The following is a 15,988-nucleotide window of genomic DNA, read 5'->3' on the forward strand; positions in this document are numbered from 1 at the left end:
TCTGAAATACGGCACCTCTGACAGTGCAGCACTCCCTCAATACTGACCCTCCGACAGTGCAGCACTCCCTCAATACTGACCCTCTGACAGTGCAGCACTCCCTCAATACTGACCCTCCGACAGTGCAGCACTCCCTCAATACTGACCCTCCGACAGTGCAGCACTCCCTCAATACTGACCCTCCGACAGTGCAGCACTCCCTCAATACTGACCCTCCGACAGTGCAGCACTCCCTCAATACTGACCCTCCGACAGTGCAGCACTCCCTCAATACTGACCCTCCGACAGTGCAGCACTCCCTCAATACTGACCCTCCGACAGTGCAGCACTCCCTCAATACTGACCCTCCGACAGTGCAGCACTCCCTCAATACTGACCCTCCGACAGTGCAGCACTCCCTCAATACTGACCCTCCGACAGTGCAGCACTCCCTCAATACTGACCCTCCGACAGTGCAGCACTCCCTCAATACTGACCCTCCGACAGTGCAGCACTCCCTCAATACTGACCCTCCGACAGTGCAGCACTCCCTCAGCGTTGACCCTCCGACAGTGCAGCACTCCCTCAATGCTGACCCTCTGACAGTGCAGCACTCCCTCAATACTGACCCTCTGACAGTGCAGCACTCTCTCAACTCTCAATACTGACCCTCTGACAGTGCAGCACTCCCTCAGCGCTGACCCTCTGACTGTGCAGCACTCCCTCAATACTGACCCTCTGACAGTGCAGCACTCCCTCAATACTGACCCTCTGACAGTGCAGCACTCTCTCAATACTGACCCTCTGACAGTGCAGCACTCCCTCAGTACTGTACTGGAGCGTCATCCTCAATTTTGTGCTCAAGTCTTTGGAGTGGGCTGTTGAACCCACAGCCTGCTGACTCAGAGGCGAGGGTGCTACCCACTGAGCCACAGCTGACACCTAGAGTGGAGTTTTCCTTCCATTACCTGGGAGTTCATTCCATATATTGGTCGCTCTTTATGTGAGGTACTACTTCCTGATATCATTCCTAAATTTATATTTTACTAGTTTGTTTGTATTTCCTTGCCCTGCTCTTTTCCCATTCTCTTAAGAACTTCAGCTGCTTATATCCAGGCTGAATAGCCCAGTTTCTCCAGTCTTTCCACATAACTCTGACCCTGACCCTCGGGATCACCCTGGTGGCTCTTCACTGGACCCAGTGCTCAAGGTGGGTCTGACCAGAACTGGACCCAGTGCTCAAGGTGGGTCTGACCAGAACTGGACCCAGTGCTCAAGGTGGGTCTGACCAGAACTGGACACAGTGCTCAAGGTGGGTCTGACCAGAACTGGACACAGTGCTCAAGGTGGGTCTGACCAGAACTGGACACAGTGCTCAAGGTGGGTCTGACCAGGACTGGACACAGTGCTCAAGGTGGGTCTGACCAGGACTGGACACAGTGCTCAAGGTGGGTCTGACCAGAACTGGACACTGTGCTCAAGGTGGGTCTGACCAGAACTGGACACAGTGCTCGAGGTGGGCCTGACCAGAAATGGACACAGTGCTCGAGGTGGGCCTGACCAGAAATGGACACAGTGCTCGAGGTGGGTCTGACCAGAAATGGACACAGTGCTCGAGGTGGGTCTGACCAGAACTGGACACCGTGCTCAAGGTGGGTCTGACCAGAACTGGACACAGTGCTCGAGGTGGGCCTGACCAGAAATGGACACAGTGCTCGAGGTGGGTCTGACCAGAAATGGACACAGTGCTCGAGGTGGGTCTGACCAGAACTGGACACCGTGCCTGAGGTGAATCTGACCAGAACGGGACACAGTGGCCGCGGTGAATCAGACCAGAACTGGACACAGTGCCTTCGGTGAATCTGACCAGAACTGGACACCGTGCTCAAGGTGGGTCTGATCAGAGCCCTGTCCAATTTGATCATTGCTTCCTCTGACTTATATTGCACTGTTTTGACTACAATTAACCTAGCTTTGTTGATTGCTGCTCTGCAGCAGTTCAACGTTCAATCTAAACAAACTCCGGGACGCTTTCAACCTCATCCTCAGCCATTCAACACCATTCATGGTGTCCTGTCCATTTCTCTTGTGTACAAAAATGCCAGTATTTAATCCATCACACCACTCAGACACTCTGCTACAATTTGAACAATGCAGAGTGTTATTTCACTAGAATGTAGCAGTCCGTAACAATCCTTTTGCAGTTTATTTTGACACCGAGCTTACCCTTTAATGCTCAACGTATCTCTCTTATATGCCTCTTTTTTTTAAGGTGAAATTTCAGCACGAAGTTTACCCTCAGACAGGTTACAATGTAGATCCAGGTTCGACAGAGCATCCCATCTCACGGCAGGTCTTCATAGTCCAGGATCTCGAGATCCGAGACCGTCTCGCAACATCCCAGATGAACAAGTTCCTCTACTTGTACTCGAGCAAAGAGTTACCAAGAAAGGCCCATTCCAACATGGTGAGGCGCGGGTTTGGGAGCAGGGATCCCGTTCGGTGAGCTCGGGAGACAAGGGGTCCTTCAAACTCGCTTCGGCAGCAAGGTTGTCTACCGGACCTCTTGCCTGGGCGTGGGGGAGGGGTGTAATGCGTGGAGCCCAAAGAATTGGATGCCTTGAATATTGTTTCTGTCAATGTTGTCTAAAGCAATTATATGAAACTCTGGTTAGACCGCATCTGGAGTACAGCGTTCTGGGCACCAAACTTCAGGAAGCAAGTATTGGCCTTGGAGTGGGTGCAGTGCGGATTCACCAGAATGATATTGGGGCTAAAAGGGTTCAATTATGAGGACAGGTTGTGACGTAAGAAAACTACGAGGCACTTGGTCTAAGCGTTAAACAAAGCTTTAATCAACTGTTTTACAACATGGAGGTCTAGTTGTGTCCTTCACTAGTTCCTGTTAAGAATGTCCTGCGCAAGCTGGGCCCATGCCCGAGTATTTATACTCTCCCTGGACAGTGCCACCCGCAGGCCGCTCAGTTGATTTAAGTCAGGTTGCACAGACTAGGCTTGTATCCCCTCAAGTATAGAATAAGGGGTGATCTAATTGAGGTGTTTAAGATGATTAAAGGATTTGATAGAGAGAAACTATTTCCTCTGGAAATCTGGAACACTCTCCATCAAAAAACTTGAGGCTGGGGGTCAATTGAAAATTTCAAAACTGAGGTTGATAGATTTTTGTTAGGTAAGGGTATTAAGGGTTAACCAAGGCAGGTAGATGGAGTTAAGATACCGATCAGCCATGATCTAGTTGAATGGCGGAACAGGCTCAAGGGGCTGGCTGGCCTCCTCCTGTTCCTATGTTCCACTGATTGCACAACCTGCTGTCTTGGCTAATCTCGACCAAGGCAGCAGTTGGGGTGTTGCCACTGGCCTCCGTGCCACCTAGGTGGAAGGTGTAAAATAAATCAGCTGGGTTGCCTGCTCCCGATCGCCGTTCAGTGACGCCCTGCTGAAAAGTGCACGCGCGCAGTCGTCGGATGAGGACAGGATCAGATTCGCCTCTGATGCCCTTCACTCCCTGGCTACGGTTCATGCAGGAGCAATGGGACTATGAGTGAGGTACCAGAGACAGCTGGCACTGAGAAATGTATCCCAGCTTGAGTCGGTGCTTTGTGGAGAGGAACATCGGTGCCCGGAGAACTATACCCCAACCAGATTATAAAAATAGTAAAACTGTACTACACAAGTAATCAGTGGCCCACCTGCACACACAGCACGACACGTAGGAGGAGGGGGAGGCCATACAGCCCCTCAGGCCTGCTCCGCCATACTATTAGATCATGATCGATCTGCACCTCAACTCCATTTAACTACCTTTGCTCCATATCCCTTGATAGCGTTACCCAACAAAAATCTGTCGATCTCAGTCTTGACCGCTCCAATTGACCCCCAGCATCCAGAGCCTTTTGGGGGAGAAGGTTCCAGATTTTCACTACCCTTTGTGTGAAAACATGCTTCTTGACATCACCCCTGAACGGCCTAGCTCTAATTTGAAGGTTCTGCCCCCTTGTTCTGGATTCCCCCACCAGAGGAAATAGTTTCTCTCTACCCGATCAAATTCCTTTTAAATACTTCGATCAGATCACCCTTCAACCTTCTAAACTCAAGGAAAATACAAGCCGAGTTTACAGCACACAGTATTCCCTTTGTAATTTAAGTAATTACGTTAACCTTTCGCTATCTTTTCTTCAGCTAGCTATTAAGGCTTTACATGTGAGTCCAGATTCCACTCAGATGCCTCGTGAGTGCTGTCTACGCATCACGCTTATGCCCCTTCGACTAAACATTGATCAGGTTGGTAAAACTGAGACTGGGAGTATGCAGCTTTGGGAGGGGAAGAAACTGTCCAAACTCTAACTCTAACCCAAACCCAAACACTAACCCTCCGCTTTCCAAGAGACTGTGTACGGTTTGCTGTGAGGAGAGATTCCCTTGACCAGTATAAAGGAGTGGGTTCACCAACAGGACTTGCCCCTGAATGGTCAACTCTGCACTCCATTAGTGCATCTGATGATGGGTAGGGATGTATTGCACCTCTTGCTCATGTGCTTGGGCACTGTGGTTCTAAAAGGCTCCTCAACCTAAACTGCAATTGAGTGTCTCCCCAATGGCTTAGTGGGTAAAGATTGGGAAGAGCGCATGGAAATCAGACACCAGGCAGTCAGTACATGTAGGATCCAAACCTCAGTGTAAGGGTCAGTCCCTGTAGGACCGTTCCCCAGCAAGGGTCAGTGCCTGTAGGACCGTTCCCCAGCAAGGGTCAGTGCCTGTAGGACCGTTCCCCAGTAAGGGTCAGTCCCTGTAGGACCGTTCCTCAGTAAGGGTCAGCGCCTGTAGGACCGTTCCCCAGTAAGGGTCAGTCCCTGTGGGACCGTTCCCCAGTAAAGGTCAGTGCCTGTAGGACCGTTCCCCAGTAAGGGTCAGTCCCTGTAGGACCGTTCCCCAGTAAGGGTCAGTGCCTGTAGGACCGTTCCCCAGTAAGGGTCAGTGCCTGTAGGACCGTTCCCCAGTAAGGGTCAGCGCCTGTAGGACCGTTCCCCAGTAAGGGTCAGTGCCTGCAGGACCGTTCCCCAGTAAGGGTCAGTGCCTGTAGGACCGTTCCCCAGTAAGGGTCAGCGCCTGTAGGACCGTTCCCCAGTAAGGGTCAGTGCCTGTAGGACCGTTCCCCAGTAAGGGTCAGTGCCTGTAGGACCGTTCCCCAGTAAGGGTCAGTCCCTGTAGGACCGTTCCCCAGTAAGGGTCAGTGCCTGTGGGACCGTTCCCCAGTAAGGGTCAGTGCCTGTAGGACCGTTCCCCAGCAAGGGTCAGCGCCTGTAGGACCGTTCCCCAGTAAGGGTCAGTGCCTGTAGGACCGTTCCCCAGTCAGGGTCAGTGCCTGTAGGACCGTTCCTCAGTAAGGGTCAGTGCCTGTAGGACCGTTCTCCAGTAAGGGTCAGTGCCTGTAGGACCGTTCCCCAGCAAGGGTCAGCGCCTGTAGGACCGTTCCCCAGTAAGGGTCAGTGCCTGTAGGACCGTTCCCCAGTCAGGGTCAGTGCCTGTAGGACCGTTCCGCAGTAAGGGTCAGTGCCTGTAGGACCGTTCCCCAGTAAGGGTCAGTGCCTGCAGGACCGTTCCCCAGTAAGGGTCAGTGCCTGTAGGACCGTTCCCCAGTAAGGGTCAGCGCCTGTAGGACCGTTCCCCAGTAAGGGTCAGTGCCTGTAGGACCGTTCCCCAGTCAGGGTCAGTGCCTGTAGGACCGTTCCTCAGTAAGGGTCAGTGCCTGTAGGACTGTTCCCCAGTAAGGGTCAGTGCCTGTAGGACCGTTCCCCAGTACGGGTCAGTGCCTGTAGGACCGTTCCCCAGCAAGGGTCAGTGCCTGTAGGACCGTTCCCCAGTAAGGGTCAGTGCTTGTAGGACCGTTCCCCAGTAAGGGTCAGTGCCTGTAGGACCGTTCCCCAGTAAGGGTCAGTCCCTGTAGGACCGTTCCCCAGTAAGGGTCAGTGCCTGTAGGACCGTTCCTCAGTAAGGGTCAGCGCCTGTAGGACCGTTCCTCAGTAAGGGTCAGTGCCTGTAGGACCGTTCCCCAGTAAGGGTCAGTGCCTGTAGGACCGTTCCTCAGTAAGGGTCAGTCCCTGTAGGACCGTTCCTCAGTAAGGGTCAGTGCCTGTAGGACCGTTCCCCAGTAAGAGTCAGTCCCTGTGGGACCGTTCCCCAGTAAGGGTCAGCGCCTGTAGGACCGTTCCTCAGTAAGGGTCAGTGCCTGTAGGACCGTTCCCCAGTAAGGGTCAGTGCCTGTAGGACCGTTCCTCAGTAAGGGTCAGTCCCTGTGGGACCGTTCCCCAGTAAGGGTCAGCGCCTGTAGGACCGTTCCTCAGTAAGGGTCAGTGCCTGTAGGACCGTTCCTCAGTAAGGGTCAGTCCCTGTAGGACCGTTCCCCAGTAAGGGTCAGTGCCTGTAGGACCGTTCCCCAGTAAGGGTCAGCGCCTGTAGGACCGCTCCCCAGTAAGGGTCAGTGCCTGTAGGACCGTTCCTCAGTAAGGGTCAGTCCCTGTGGGACCGTTCCCCAGAGGATAAAACACAATTATTTCAGTAGAAAGGTTATCTGCGTGGCCTGTTGGCCTGTGATGTGTGTGGCTGTGGGAGAGGGGTGGGATTTTATTTTTAGGTTGGACAATTTAAATTTGACTTTTCTCTCTCAAATACTCGCTGAACAAATTTATGTCTTTTTTCATCCTCCTGATTTTTTTTGTAAGCTCGCCCTGTAAAATTCCTGATGGATTTTGTCTTCCCTTTTGTCTGCATTCAGGATGCACTGTTTTTCTTGAAGGACTTTTTCACCAGCCTGGCTGCAGAGGTAGAGCTGTTAATTCCTGCAGATCCTGTGCAGGAGGGTGAGTGTCGACGTTTAATGGTCAGATCACAGAGGCAGAGTTCCCAAACACATCTGTCATGATTGAGCGAGGGGTCGAGGAGAAAAAGAAATTAAGAACTTGCATTTATATAGCGCCTTTCACGACCTCAGGATGTCCCAAAGCTCCTTCACAGCCAATGAAGTACTTTTATGAAGTGTACTCACAGTTGAAATGTAGGAAATGTGGCAGCCAATTTGTGCACAGCAAGATCCCACAAACACCTTTCACTGGCTCCCTGTCCCCAACTCATTGGATTCAACATCCTCGCCCTGAACTACCTCTGCATCATCCTCCAGCCGTATGTGCCAGCCCATGGCCTCCACTCTCTGAACTCTGGCCTCTGAACTCTGGCCTCCAGCCCTATGTGCCAGCCCATGGCCTCCACTCTCTCAACTCTGGCCTCCTTTGCATCATCCACACCTTCAGTGGAAAAGCCTTCAGCCATCCTGGCCCCATGGAACTGTCTCCCTAAACCCCTCCGGTACAGTGCCAGGGCCCCCGGTGCGGGGCAGGAGCTCCCGGTACGGGGGATGAGCCGTACAGACTCGGGAAGACTCTTCAAACCCACCTCCCTGACTATTTCTTCAGTCTCTCCAGTAATTCTTCTCCTGCCACTGCTCACTCTCCATTCTCGTATCTGTGAAGCATCTTGGGACATTGTAGCTGCTTTATAAATGCAAGTTTCTTGCCCTACGTGTACCACTCCCCCCACCCCCCCCCCCCCGGCGCGAGGCAAGGGTTCCCGGCGCGGGGCAGGGGATCCCGGCGCGGGGCGGGGGTTCCCGGCGCGGGGCAGGGGTTCCCGGCGCGGGGCAGGGGATCCCAGCACGGGGCGGGGGTTCCCGGTGCAGGGATGAGCCGTACAGACTCGGGAACAGGCCGTGTTTGATCTGAGATAGCTGAGCTCAGCCAGGAAGCCATAAGGGTGCTATCGTTGGGCTCTGGGCTGAGGGAGAGGAGGCGGCAAATCCAGCTGGGTTCCTGCTCCTGATCACTGGAAAGTGAATGAGAGAGGAGGCAGAAAAGAAAAGATTGGTAGGCACAGACCTCCACCACCGGCGTACCGTGGCTGCAGTGTGTACCATCTACAAGATGCACTGCAGCAGCTCGCCAAGACTTCTTTGGCAGCACCTCCCAAACCCGCGACCTCTTCCACCTAGAAGGACGAGGGCAGCAGGCGCATGGGAACACCACCACCTCCAAGTTCCCCTCCAAGTTACACGCCATCCTGACTTGGAAATATATTGCCATTCCTGGGTCAAAATCCTGGAACTTCCTCCCTAACAGTTCTGTGGGAGCACCTTCACCACACGGACTGCAGCGGTTCGAGAAGGCGGCTCACCACCACCTTCCCGAGGGCAGCTAGGGATGGGCAATAAATGCTGGCCTTGCCAGCGACGCCCACATCCTACGAACAAATTTTAAAAAAGACCTGTATTGCGATTTGCTGTGCTAACTGATGTTTATTTACCTGAGTAACACTTAAAAGGCAGGAAAATTAATTGAGATTTGCTTGTTACTCAAGAAAAAAACAAAGGAAAGCAGTGAGTTGCCATTCCTGTGCTAATTGCATTCCCTGTGTGTCCGTCCCCAGTGAGAAAATCTCCTGGATCGGACGTCACCAGCAGCCTTTCCAAAAACGGAACCAGCCCGGCAGACCACGGCCCCATCATAACTCTTCCGGGTCAGACCAAACTCAGGACGGATCCCTTGACTGCTGCGACCAGGATGTCGGTCAGCGAGCCGGCTGGTGCCTCGCCAGCATCGTTCAGAGACCAGCCAATCTTCTTCCGGTGAGCATGGCAACTCGGGGAAAGCACCAGGCAATCGCCATGGGGCGACAGACCCTTCCTGACCCTCGGTATTACCTTCCGTGCGGAGCCCTACAAGACCATAAATAAAGCAAACCAAGCACTGGGGTTCATTTCTAGAGGGATAGAATTGAAAAGCAGAGAAGTTCTGTTAAACTTGTACCGAACCTTGGTTAGACCACACTTGGAGCACTGGGCACAGTTCTGGTCTCCATATTACAAATAGAGGCACTGGAGAAGGTGCAAAAAAGATTTACAAGGATGATATCAGAACTGGGAGGTTATATCTATCAGGAGAGACTGAACGGGGGGAAGAGAAGGCTGAGGGGTGACATGATAGAGGTCTTTAAAATTCTGAAGGAGTGTGATAGGGTGGATGTAGAGAAGATGTTTCCACTTGTGGGGGAGACCAGAACTACAGGCCATAAATATAAGATAGTCACTAATAAATCCAATCGGGAATTCAGGAGAAACTTCTTTACCCAGAGAGTGGTAGTTGAGGCGAATAGCATAGCTGCATTTAAGGGGAAGTTTGATAAGTGCGTGAGGGAGAAAGGAATAGAAGGATAGGGTTAGATGAAGTAGGGTGGGAGGAGGCTTGTGTGGAGCATCAACGCCGTCATTGTGTAGAATGGGCCGATACTCTCGTGTTTAGAAGAATGAGAGGTTGTTTCCCCCTGGCTGGAGAGTCTAGAACTAGGGGGCATAGTCTCAGGATAAGGGGTCGGCCATTTAAGACTGAGATGAGGAGGAATTTCTTCACTCAGAGGGATGTGAATCTTTGGAATTCTCTGCCCCAGAGGGCTGTGGATGCTGAGACTTTGAGTATATTCAAGGCTGAGATCGATAGATTTTCGGACTCTAAGGGAATCAAGGGATATGGAGATCGGGCGGGAAAGTGGAGTTGAGGTCGATGATCAGCCATGATTTTATTGAATGGCAGAGCAGGCTTGATGGGCCGTATGGGGAGGACTGACCCTGGATAGGGTAAGGGTATCAAGATAAATGGAGCTAAGGTGGGTAAATGGACTTGAGATCAGATCAGCCATGATCTAATTGAATGGCAGAGCAGGCTAGAGGGGCTGAATAGCCTCCTCCTGTTCCTATGGATCCTATACGTGGGCTTCAATAACACAGTGGGCTGAACAGCTCCTTATTTTGTCTTGTCTACGGTTAGACATTAAGATTGAGATACAGTAAGGGAAACCATTTTACGCAGAAGAATCACTTGAGAGAGGTTCCATTTTATATTCTGTCTTTAAATCTTAGAATTAAAGACTGCAAATGCAACTAACAGTACAAGAGGCATTGTCAAAGACCAGGCTGGCACATGTTTACATTTAGATTCACTTCATCACTGTAAACTGGAGATGCGCTATCATTGTTTTGGTGGCATGGCCTGTTCTCTGTCACACTGACCCTAAAGCACCAATGTTTTTCTGTACAACTCGAGACCCATAAGACGCCAGAATAGAGATTGAGCGTGGGTAAAGAGTCATGGAATCCAGATACCGATGGATTAACGCAGTTTAGAAACAGTATAAATGAAGTGAGATCATAGCCATGGATTGGGAGATAAAGAAGGGAGGCACCTGGAGGGTTGAACTAACCCGATTGTAATGTGTGAATGTCCTGCGGCAAAGCATCCTTTGTAAGCTCAGGTGTTGGCCGTGAGTATGTTCAGGTGCATTTCACCTTTAGTAAATCTTCAAGTGTTTGACTGCATGTTGAATTCATCCTTGGCAGAAGGCTTTGTGTCTTAATGCGAGGAGCATTCGTAATAAGGTGGATGAATTAGCAGTGCAAATAGAGGTAAACAAATATGATTTGATTGGGATTACGGAAACATGGCTCCAGGGTGGCCAAGGCTGGGAACTCAACATCCAAGGGTATTCAATATTCAGGAAAGATAGGCAAAAAGGAAAGGGAGGTGGGGTAGCATTGCTGGTTAAAGAAGGGATTAACACAATTGTAAGGAAGGGTGTTAGCTCTGATGATGTGGAATCTGTATGGGTAGAACTGAGAAATACCAAGGGGCAGAAAATGTTAGTGGGAGTGGTATATAGACCTCCAAGCAATAATGCGGAGGTTGGGGATGGCATTAAAAGGGAAATTAGAGAAGCGTGCAATAAGGGCACAGCAGTCATCATGGGTGACTTTAATCTACATATAGATTGGGCTAACCAAATTAGTAACAATACTGTGGGGGAGGAATTCCTGAAGTGTTTAAGGGATGGTTTCCTGGACCAATATATCGAGGAACCAACCAGAGATCAGGCCATCTTAGACTGGGTATTATGTAACGAGAAAGGATTAATTAGCAATCTTGTTGTACGAGGCCCCTTGCGTCGGAGCGATCATAATATGATCGAATTCTTCATTAAGATGGAGAATGAAGTAGTCGACTCGGAGACTAGGGTCCTAAATTTAAATAAAGGAAACTACGATGGTCTGAGGCGCGAGTTGGGTAGGATTGATTGGGGAATGTCACTCAAAGGGTTGACGGTGGATAGGCAATGGCAAACATTCAAAGACCGCATGGATGAACTACAGAATTTGTTCATCCCAGTTTGGCATAAAAATAAAACAAAAAAGGTGACTCAACCGTGGCTAACAAGGGAAATTAGGGATAGCATAAGATCCGAGGAGAGGACATATAAATTGGCCAGAAAAAGCAGTAAACCTGAGGATTGGGAGCAGTTTAGGATTCAACAAAGGAGGACAAAGGGATTAATTAAGAAAGGGAAAATAGAATATGAGAGTAAGCTTGCAGGGAACATAAAAACTGACTGTAAAAGCTTTTATAGATATGTGAAGAGAAAAAGATTGGTGAAGTCAAGCGTAGGTCCCTTGCAGTCAGAATCAGGGGGATTTATAATGGGGAACAAAGAAATGGCAGACCAATTAAATACATATTTTGGTTCTGTCTTCACAAAGGAGGACACAAATAACCTCCCAGAGATGTCGGGGAACATAGGGTCTGATGAAAGGGAGGAACTGAAAGAAATCAGTATTTGTAGGGAAATGGTGTTAGGGAAATTGATGGGATTGAAGGCCGATAAATCCCCAGGGCCTAATAATCTACATCCCAGGGTACTTAAGGAAGTGGCCCTAGAAATAGTTGATGCTTTGCTGATCATCTTCCAGCATTCGATGGAATCTGGAACAGTACCCATGGATTGGAGGGTAGCTAATGTTACCCCACTATTCAAAAAAGGTGGGAGAGAGAAAACAGGGAATTACAGACCGGTAAGCCTAACATCGGTAGTGGGGAAAATGCTAGAGTCCATTATAAAAGATGTAATAGCAGAGCACTTGGAAAACAGTGACAGGATCGGACAAAGTCAACATGGATTTACAAAAGGTAAATCGTGCTTGACTAATCTACTGGAATTTTTTGAGGATGTAACTGGTAAAATAGATAAGGGAGAACCAGTGGATGTGGTGTATTTGGACTTTCAGAAGGCTTTCGATAAGGTCCCGCATAAGAGACTAGCGTGTAAAGTTAAGGCACATGGGATTGGGGGCATGGTGTTGACTTGGATAGAGAACTGGTTGGCAGACAGAAAGCAAAGAGTTGGAATAAACGGGTCTTTTTCCGAGTGGCAGGCAGTGACTAGTGGGGTACCGCAGGGATCGGTCCTTGGACCCCAGCTATTCACAATATATATTAATGATCTAGACAAGGGAACTAGATGTAATATCTCCAAATTTGCAGACGACACAAAGCTGGGTGGGTGTGTGTGCTGTGAGGAGGATGCCGAGAAACTCCAGTATGATTTGGACAGGTTGGGTGATTGGGCAAAAGCATGGCAGATGCAATATAATGTGGATAAATATGAGGTTATCCACTTTGGTGGCAAAAACAGGAAGGCAGATTATTATCTGAATGGCAATAGATTGGGAGAAGGGGAAGTGCAACGAGACCTGGGTGTCCTTGTGCACCAGTCGCTGAAGGTAAGCATGCAGGTGCAGCAGGCGGTTAAGAAGGCAAATGGTATGTTGGCCTTCGTAGCGAGAGGGTTTGTGTACAGGAACAAGTATGTCTTGCTGCAGTTATAAAGGGACTTGGTGAGACCACATCTTGAGTATTGTGTGCAGTTTTGGTCGCCTTATCTGAGGAAGGATGTTCTTGCCATGGAAGGAGTTCAGCGAAGATTCACTAGCCTGATACCTGGGATGGCAGGAATGACGTATGAGGAGAGATTGGGTCAATTGGGCTTGTACACGCTAGAGTTTAGAAGAATGAGAGGGGATCTCATTGAAACTTATAAAATTCTGACAGGACTGGACAGACTAGATGCAGGAAGGATGTTCCCAATGGTTGGGGAGTCCAGAACCAGGGGTCACAGTCTAAGGATAAGGGGTAAGCCATTTAGGACTGAGATGAGGAGGAATTTCTTCACCCAGAGAGTGGTGAACCTGTGGAATTCTCTACCACAGAAGGCAGTAGAAGCCAATACATTAAATATATTCAAGAAGGAGTTGGATATATTTCTTAAGGCTAAAGGGATCAAGGGGTATGGGGAGAAGGCAGGGACCGGGTACTGAATTTGGATGATCAGCCATGATCGCATTGAATGGCGGAGCAGGCTCGAGGGGCCGAATGGCCTACTCCTGCTCCTATCTTCTATGTTTCTATGGCCTGTAGGCACAGGACTGCAGCCTATATTATTGCAACATTCACATTCCTAGTACTGCTTCTGTTCAGAATATTGAGCCCTCCTCGCCACACCCTCCTGCCCTCATCTTCATTCTAACCAGAGCTGTGGAGCCTGAGGGTGGAAGAGGGTCCATAGCTGTGGCCACAGGTCCAAAGAGGGGAGATTTCGGAGAGGATTATACGGCAATTTCCTCTGGGCTGAGTAACACGGGTAACATACACTGCCATTCGCATTGTGTGCTTCTGCCTTTAGATGAAGCAGCCCTGTAGAGGGCCATTCTTTAGGCATTAGATTATATTTTGTGCGTGTGTGCGCGAGAGAGAGAGAATCTGGGCATGTTAACACACAACGCACATGGGACGAGAGGCTTAGCTGCATATCTAAAGCAGACAATTTTCAAACCCATTGATTGACAAAGTGAATCCCATTCTTCATTCCAGGGAATTTCGCTTCACGTCTGAAGTGCCGATCCGGCTGGACTACCATGGCAAGCACATGTCCATGGATCAAGTAAGTTGCGAGGGGTTAGGGGCTAATGTCTGGTCAGCGCTGTGTTTGTGCGACAGAATTCAATCAGTGAACAAATTTGGAACAGGAGTCTCGCCCATTGCGCTTGAGATTATAATGTGTTTCTAATTCGTGTATTTCAATAGGGAAATGTATCCACAATCAGCGGTCTGATGCCACCACCCTGGCAGAAGCAGGCGGCAATTCCTGCCCCCTCCCCAGTTACTGAATTCCCAATCTCCACTGCTTCACGTTGAGGAAACGCCAAGCAGACACCGTGTGCCTCGTTTGCCACCTCCCATCCCCTTTAGGACGGCCTTGAATGGGGCAAAAGAAAGGTCTTGATGTCACCCATTAGAGAGAAACAGGAGAAAGAACGAACTTGTATTTATTTATAGATCTGCCTTGATCTCATTGAATGGCGGAACAGACTCGAGGGGCTGAATGGCCTCCTCTTGTTCCTATATAGCACCTTTCATGATCTCAGGACATCCCAAAGCGCTTTACAACCAATGAATTACTTTTCAACTGTAGTAATGTAGGAAACACGGCAGCCAATTTGCATACAGCAAGCTCCCACAAACAGCAGTGAGATAAATGACCAGATAATTTATATTTAGTGATGTTGGCTGAGGGATAACTATCGGCCAGGACACTAGGGAGAACTCCCCCTGCTCCTCTTCGAATAGTGGCCGTGGGATCTTTTGCGTCCACCTGAGAGAGCAGACGGGGCCTCGGTTTAACGTCTCACCCAAAAGATGGCTACTCCAACAGTGCAGCACTCCCTCAGTACTGCCCCTCCGACAGTGCAGCACTCCCTCAGTACTGCCCCTCCGACAGTGCAGCACTCCCTCAGTACTGCCCCTCCGACAGTGCAGCACTCCCTCAGTACTGCCCCTCCGACAGTGCAGCGCTCCCTCAGTACTGCCCCTCCGACAGTGCAGCGCTCCCTCAGTACTGCCCCTCCGACAGTGCGGCTCTCCCTCAGTACTGCCACTCCGACAGTGCAGCGCTCCCTCAGTACTGCCCCTCCGACAGTGCAGCGCTCCCTCAGTACTGCCCCTCCAACAGTGCAGCACTCCCTCAGTACTGCCCCTCCGACAGTGCGGCTCTCCCTCAGTACTGCCCCTCCGACAGTGCAGCACTCCCTCAGTACTGCCCCTCCGACAGTGCAGCGCTCCCTCAGTACTGCGCTGGAGTGTCAGCCTAGATTGTGTGCGCAAGTCTCTGGAGTGGGGATTGAACCTTTGGACTCAGAAGAGAGTCCTACACTGAGCCAAGAAAGGAGGTGAAGCGTTGCATGTATTTGATGCCCTGGGAAAGAATGAGTTCGAGTAAGGACATGAGAATGTAATTCAAGCTGAGCTCTAACTGTGAATCCTCCATTTATTCCCATGTTTCATTAACCGCTAATCAGAATCAGGCTGGGAGCAAACCTCTTGCACAGCATGCCCTGACCATCGAAGCAGAGGGGTGTGAACAGCAGCATGCCCTGACCATCGAAGCAGAGGGGTGTGAACAGCAGCATGCCCTGTCCATCGAGGCAGAGGGGTGTGAACAGCAGCCACGGTCACTGGACGAAGACCTTGTGAAACAGGGCTGCAGCTTACACGCGGCCTGATCACAAAGTCTGCAAAGCTCTTATCTCCCTATTTCTGTATTTCAGGGCACCTTAGCAGGGATCCTAATCGGACTGGCCCAGCTGAACTGCTCCGAGTTGAAGTTGAAGAGACTGTGTTACAGACATGGGTAAGAGCACAGTCAGTCCGAATAGCGTCCGTCGGTTCTGATACTGTCCTCGCCATTCTGAATTAGTCTGGCAGTGTCTAGAATTGCCCCATGGGAGGGATCAGAACAACAACCTTCTACCTCCCTCTTTGGCGGTTGGGGTGGGGGGGGGGAGATGTAATATGTGGCTGGGTGGGGGTGAGGGTAGTAGCTCCCTACGGGTGCCCTTCCAGATCCCTGCGAGCTGCCCCTCAGAGGAGCGGGCCCTGTGGCTGTTCTCGCTGTGGTATTAATCTGTAATCTATGCAGTAGGGGAGCCAGTGAGGGGTCAAGAGGTTAGCCAACTTATTTTGAGGTTGGCCAACGCGGCTTTGAAGGCCCGTTCCCAGGAGCCTCCGTC

At 50.5% G+C, this 15,988-nt stretch overlaps 1 protein-coding gene across 5 annotated transcripts in view; it reads left to right on the plus strand.

Annotated features, from left to right (window-relative positions):
* atg2b (autophagy related 2B) overlaps positions 1 to 15,988 on the plus strand; it is a 152,977-nt gene that overhangs the window by 129,552 nt on the left and 7,437 nt on the right. For 4 of the 5 annotated variants that reach the window (XM_086002549.1, XM_086002553.1, XM_086002552.1 and 1 more), the window contains exons 33-38: positions 2,252 to 2,446; positions 4,180 to 4,281; positions 6,773 to 6,857; positions 8,473 to 8,671; positions 13,794 to 13,863; positions 15,527 to 15,609. In XM_086002549.1, the coding sequence (XP_085858675.1) occupies positions 2,252 to 2,446; positions 4,180 to 4,281; positions 6,773 to 6,857; positions 8,473 to 8,671; positions 13,794 to 13,863; positions 15,527 to 15,609 (734 nt within the window). Of the gene's footprint in view, positions 1 to 1,081; positions 1,870 to 2,251; positions 2,447 to 4,179; positions 4,282 to 6,772; positions 6,858 to 8,472; positions 8,672 to 13,793; positions 13,864 to 15,526; positions 15,610 to 15,988 lie in introns of those variants that run through there. The other variant, XR_015080165.1, reaches the window with a different exon arrangement.

This window comes from Somniosus microcephalus, chromosome 12, assembly GCF_052327205.1.
Source record: "Somniosus microcephalus isolate GS21.2 chromosome 12, FLI_Smic_1.0, whole genome shotgun sequence".
NCBI classification, from domain to species: Eukaryota; Metazoa; Chordata; class Chondrichthyes; order Squaliformes; family Somniosidae; genus Somniosus; species Somniosus microcephalus.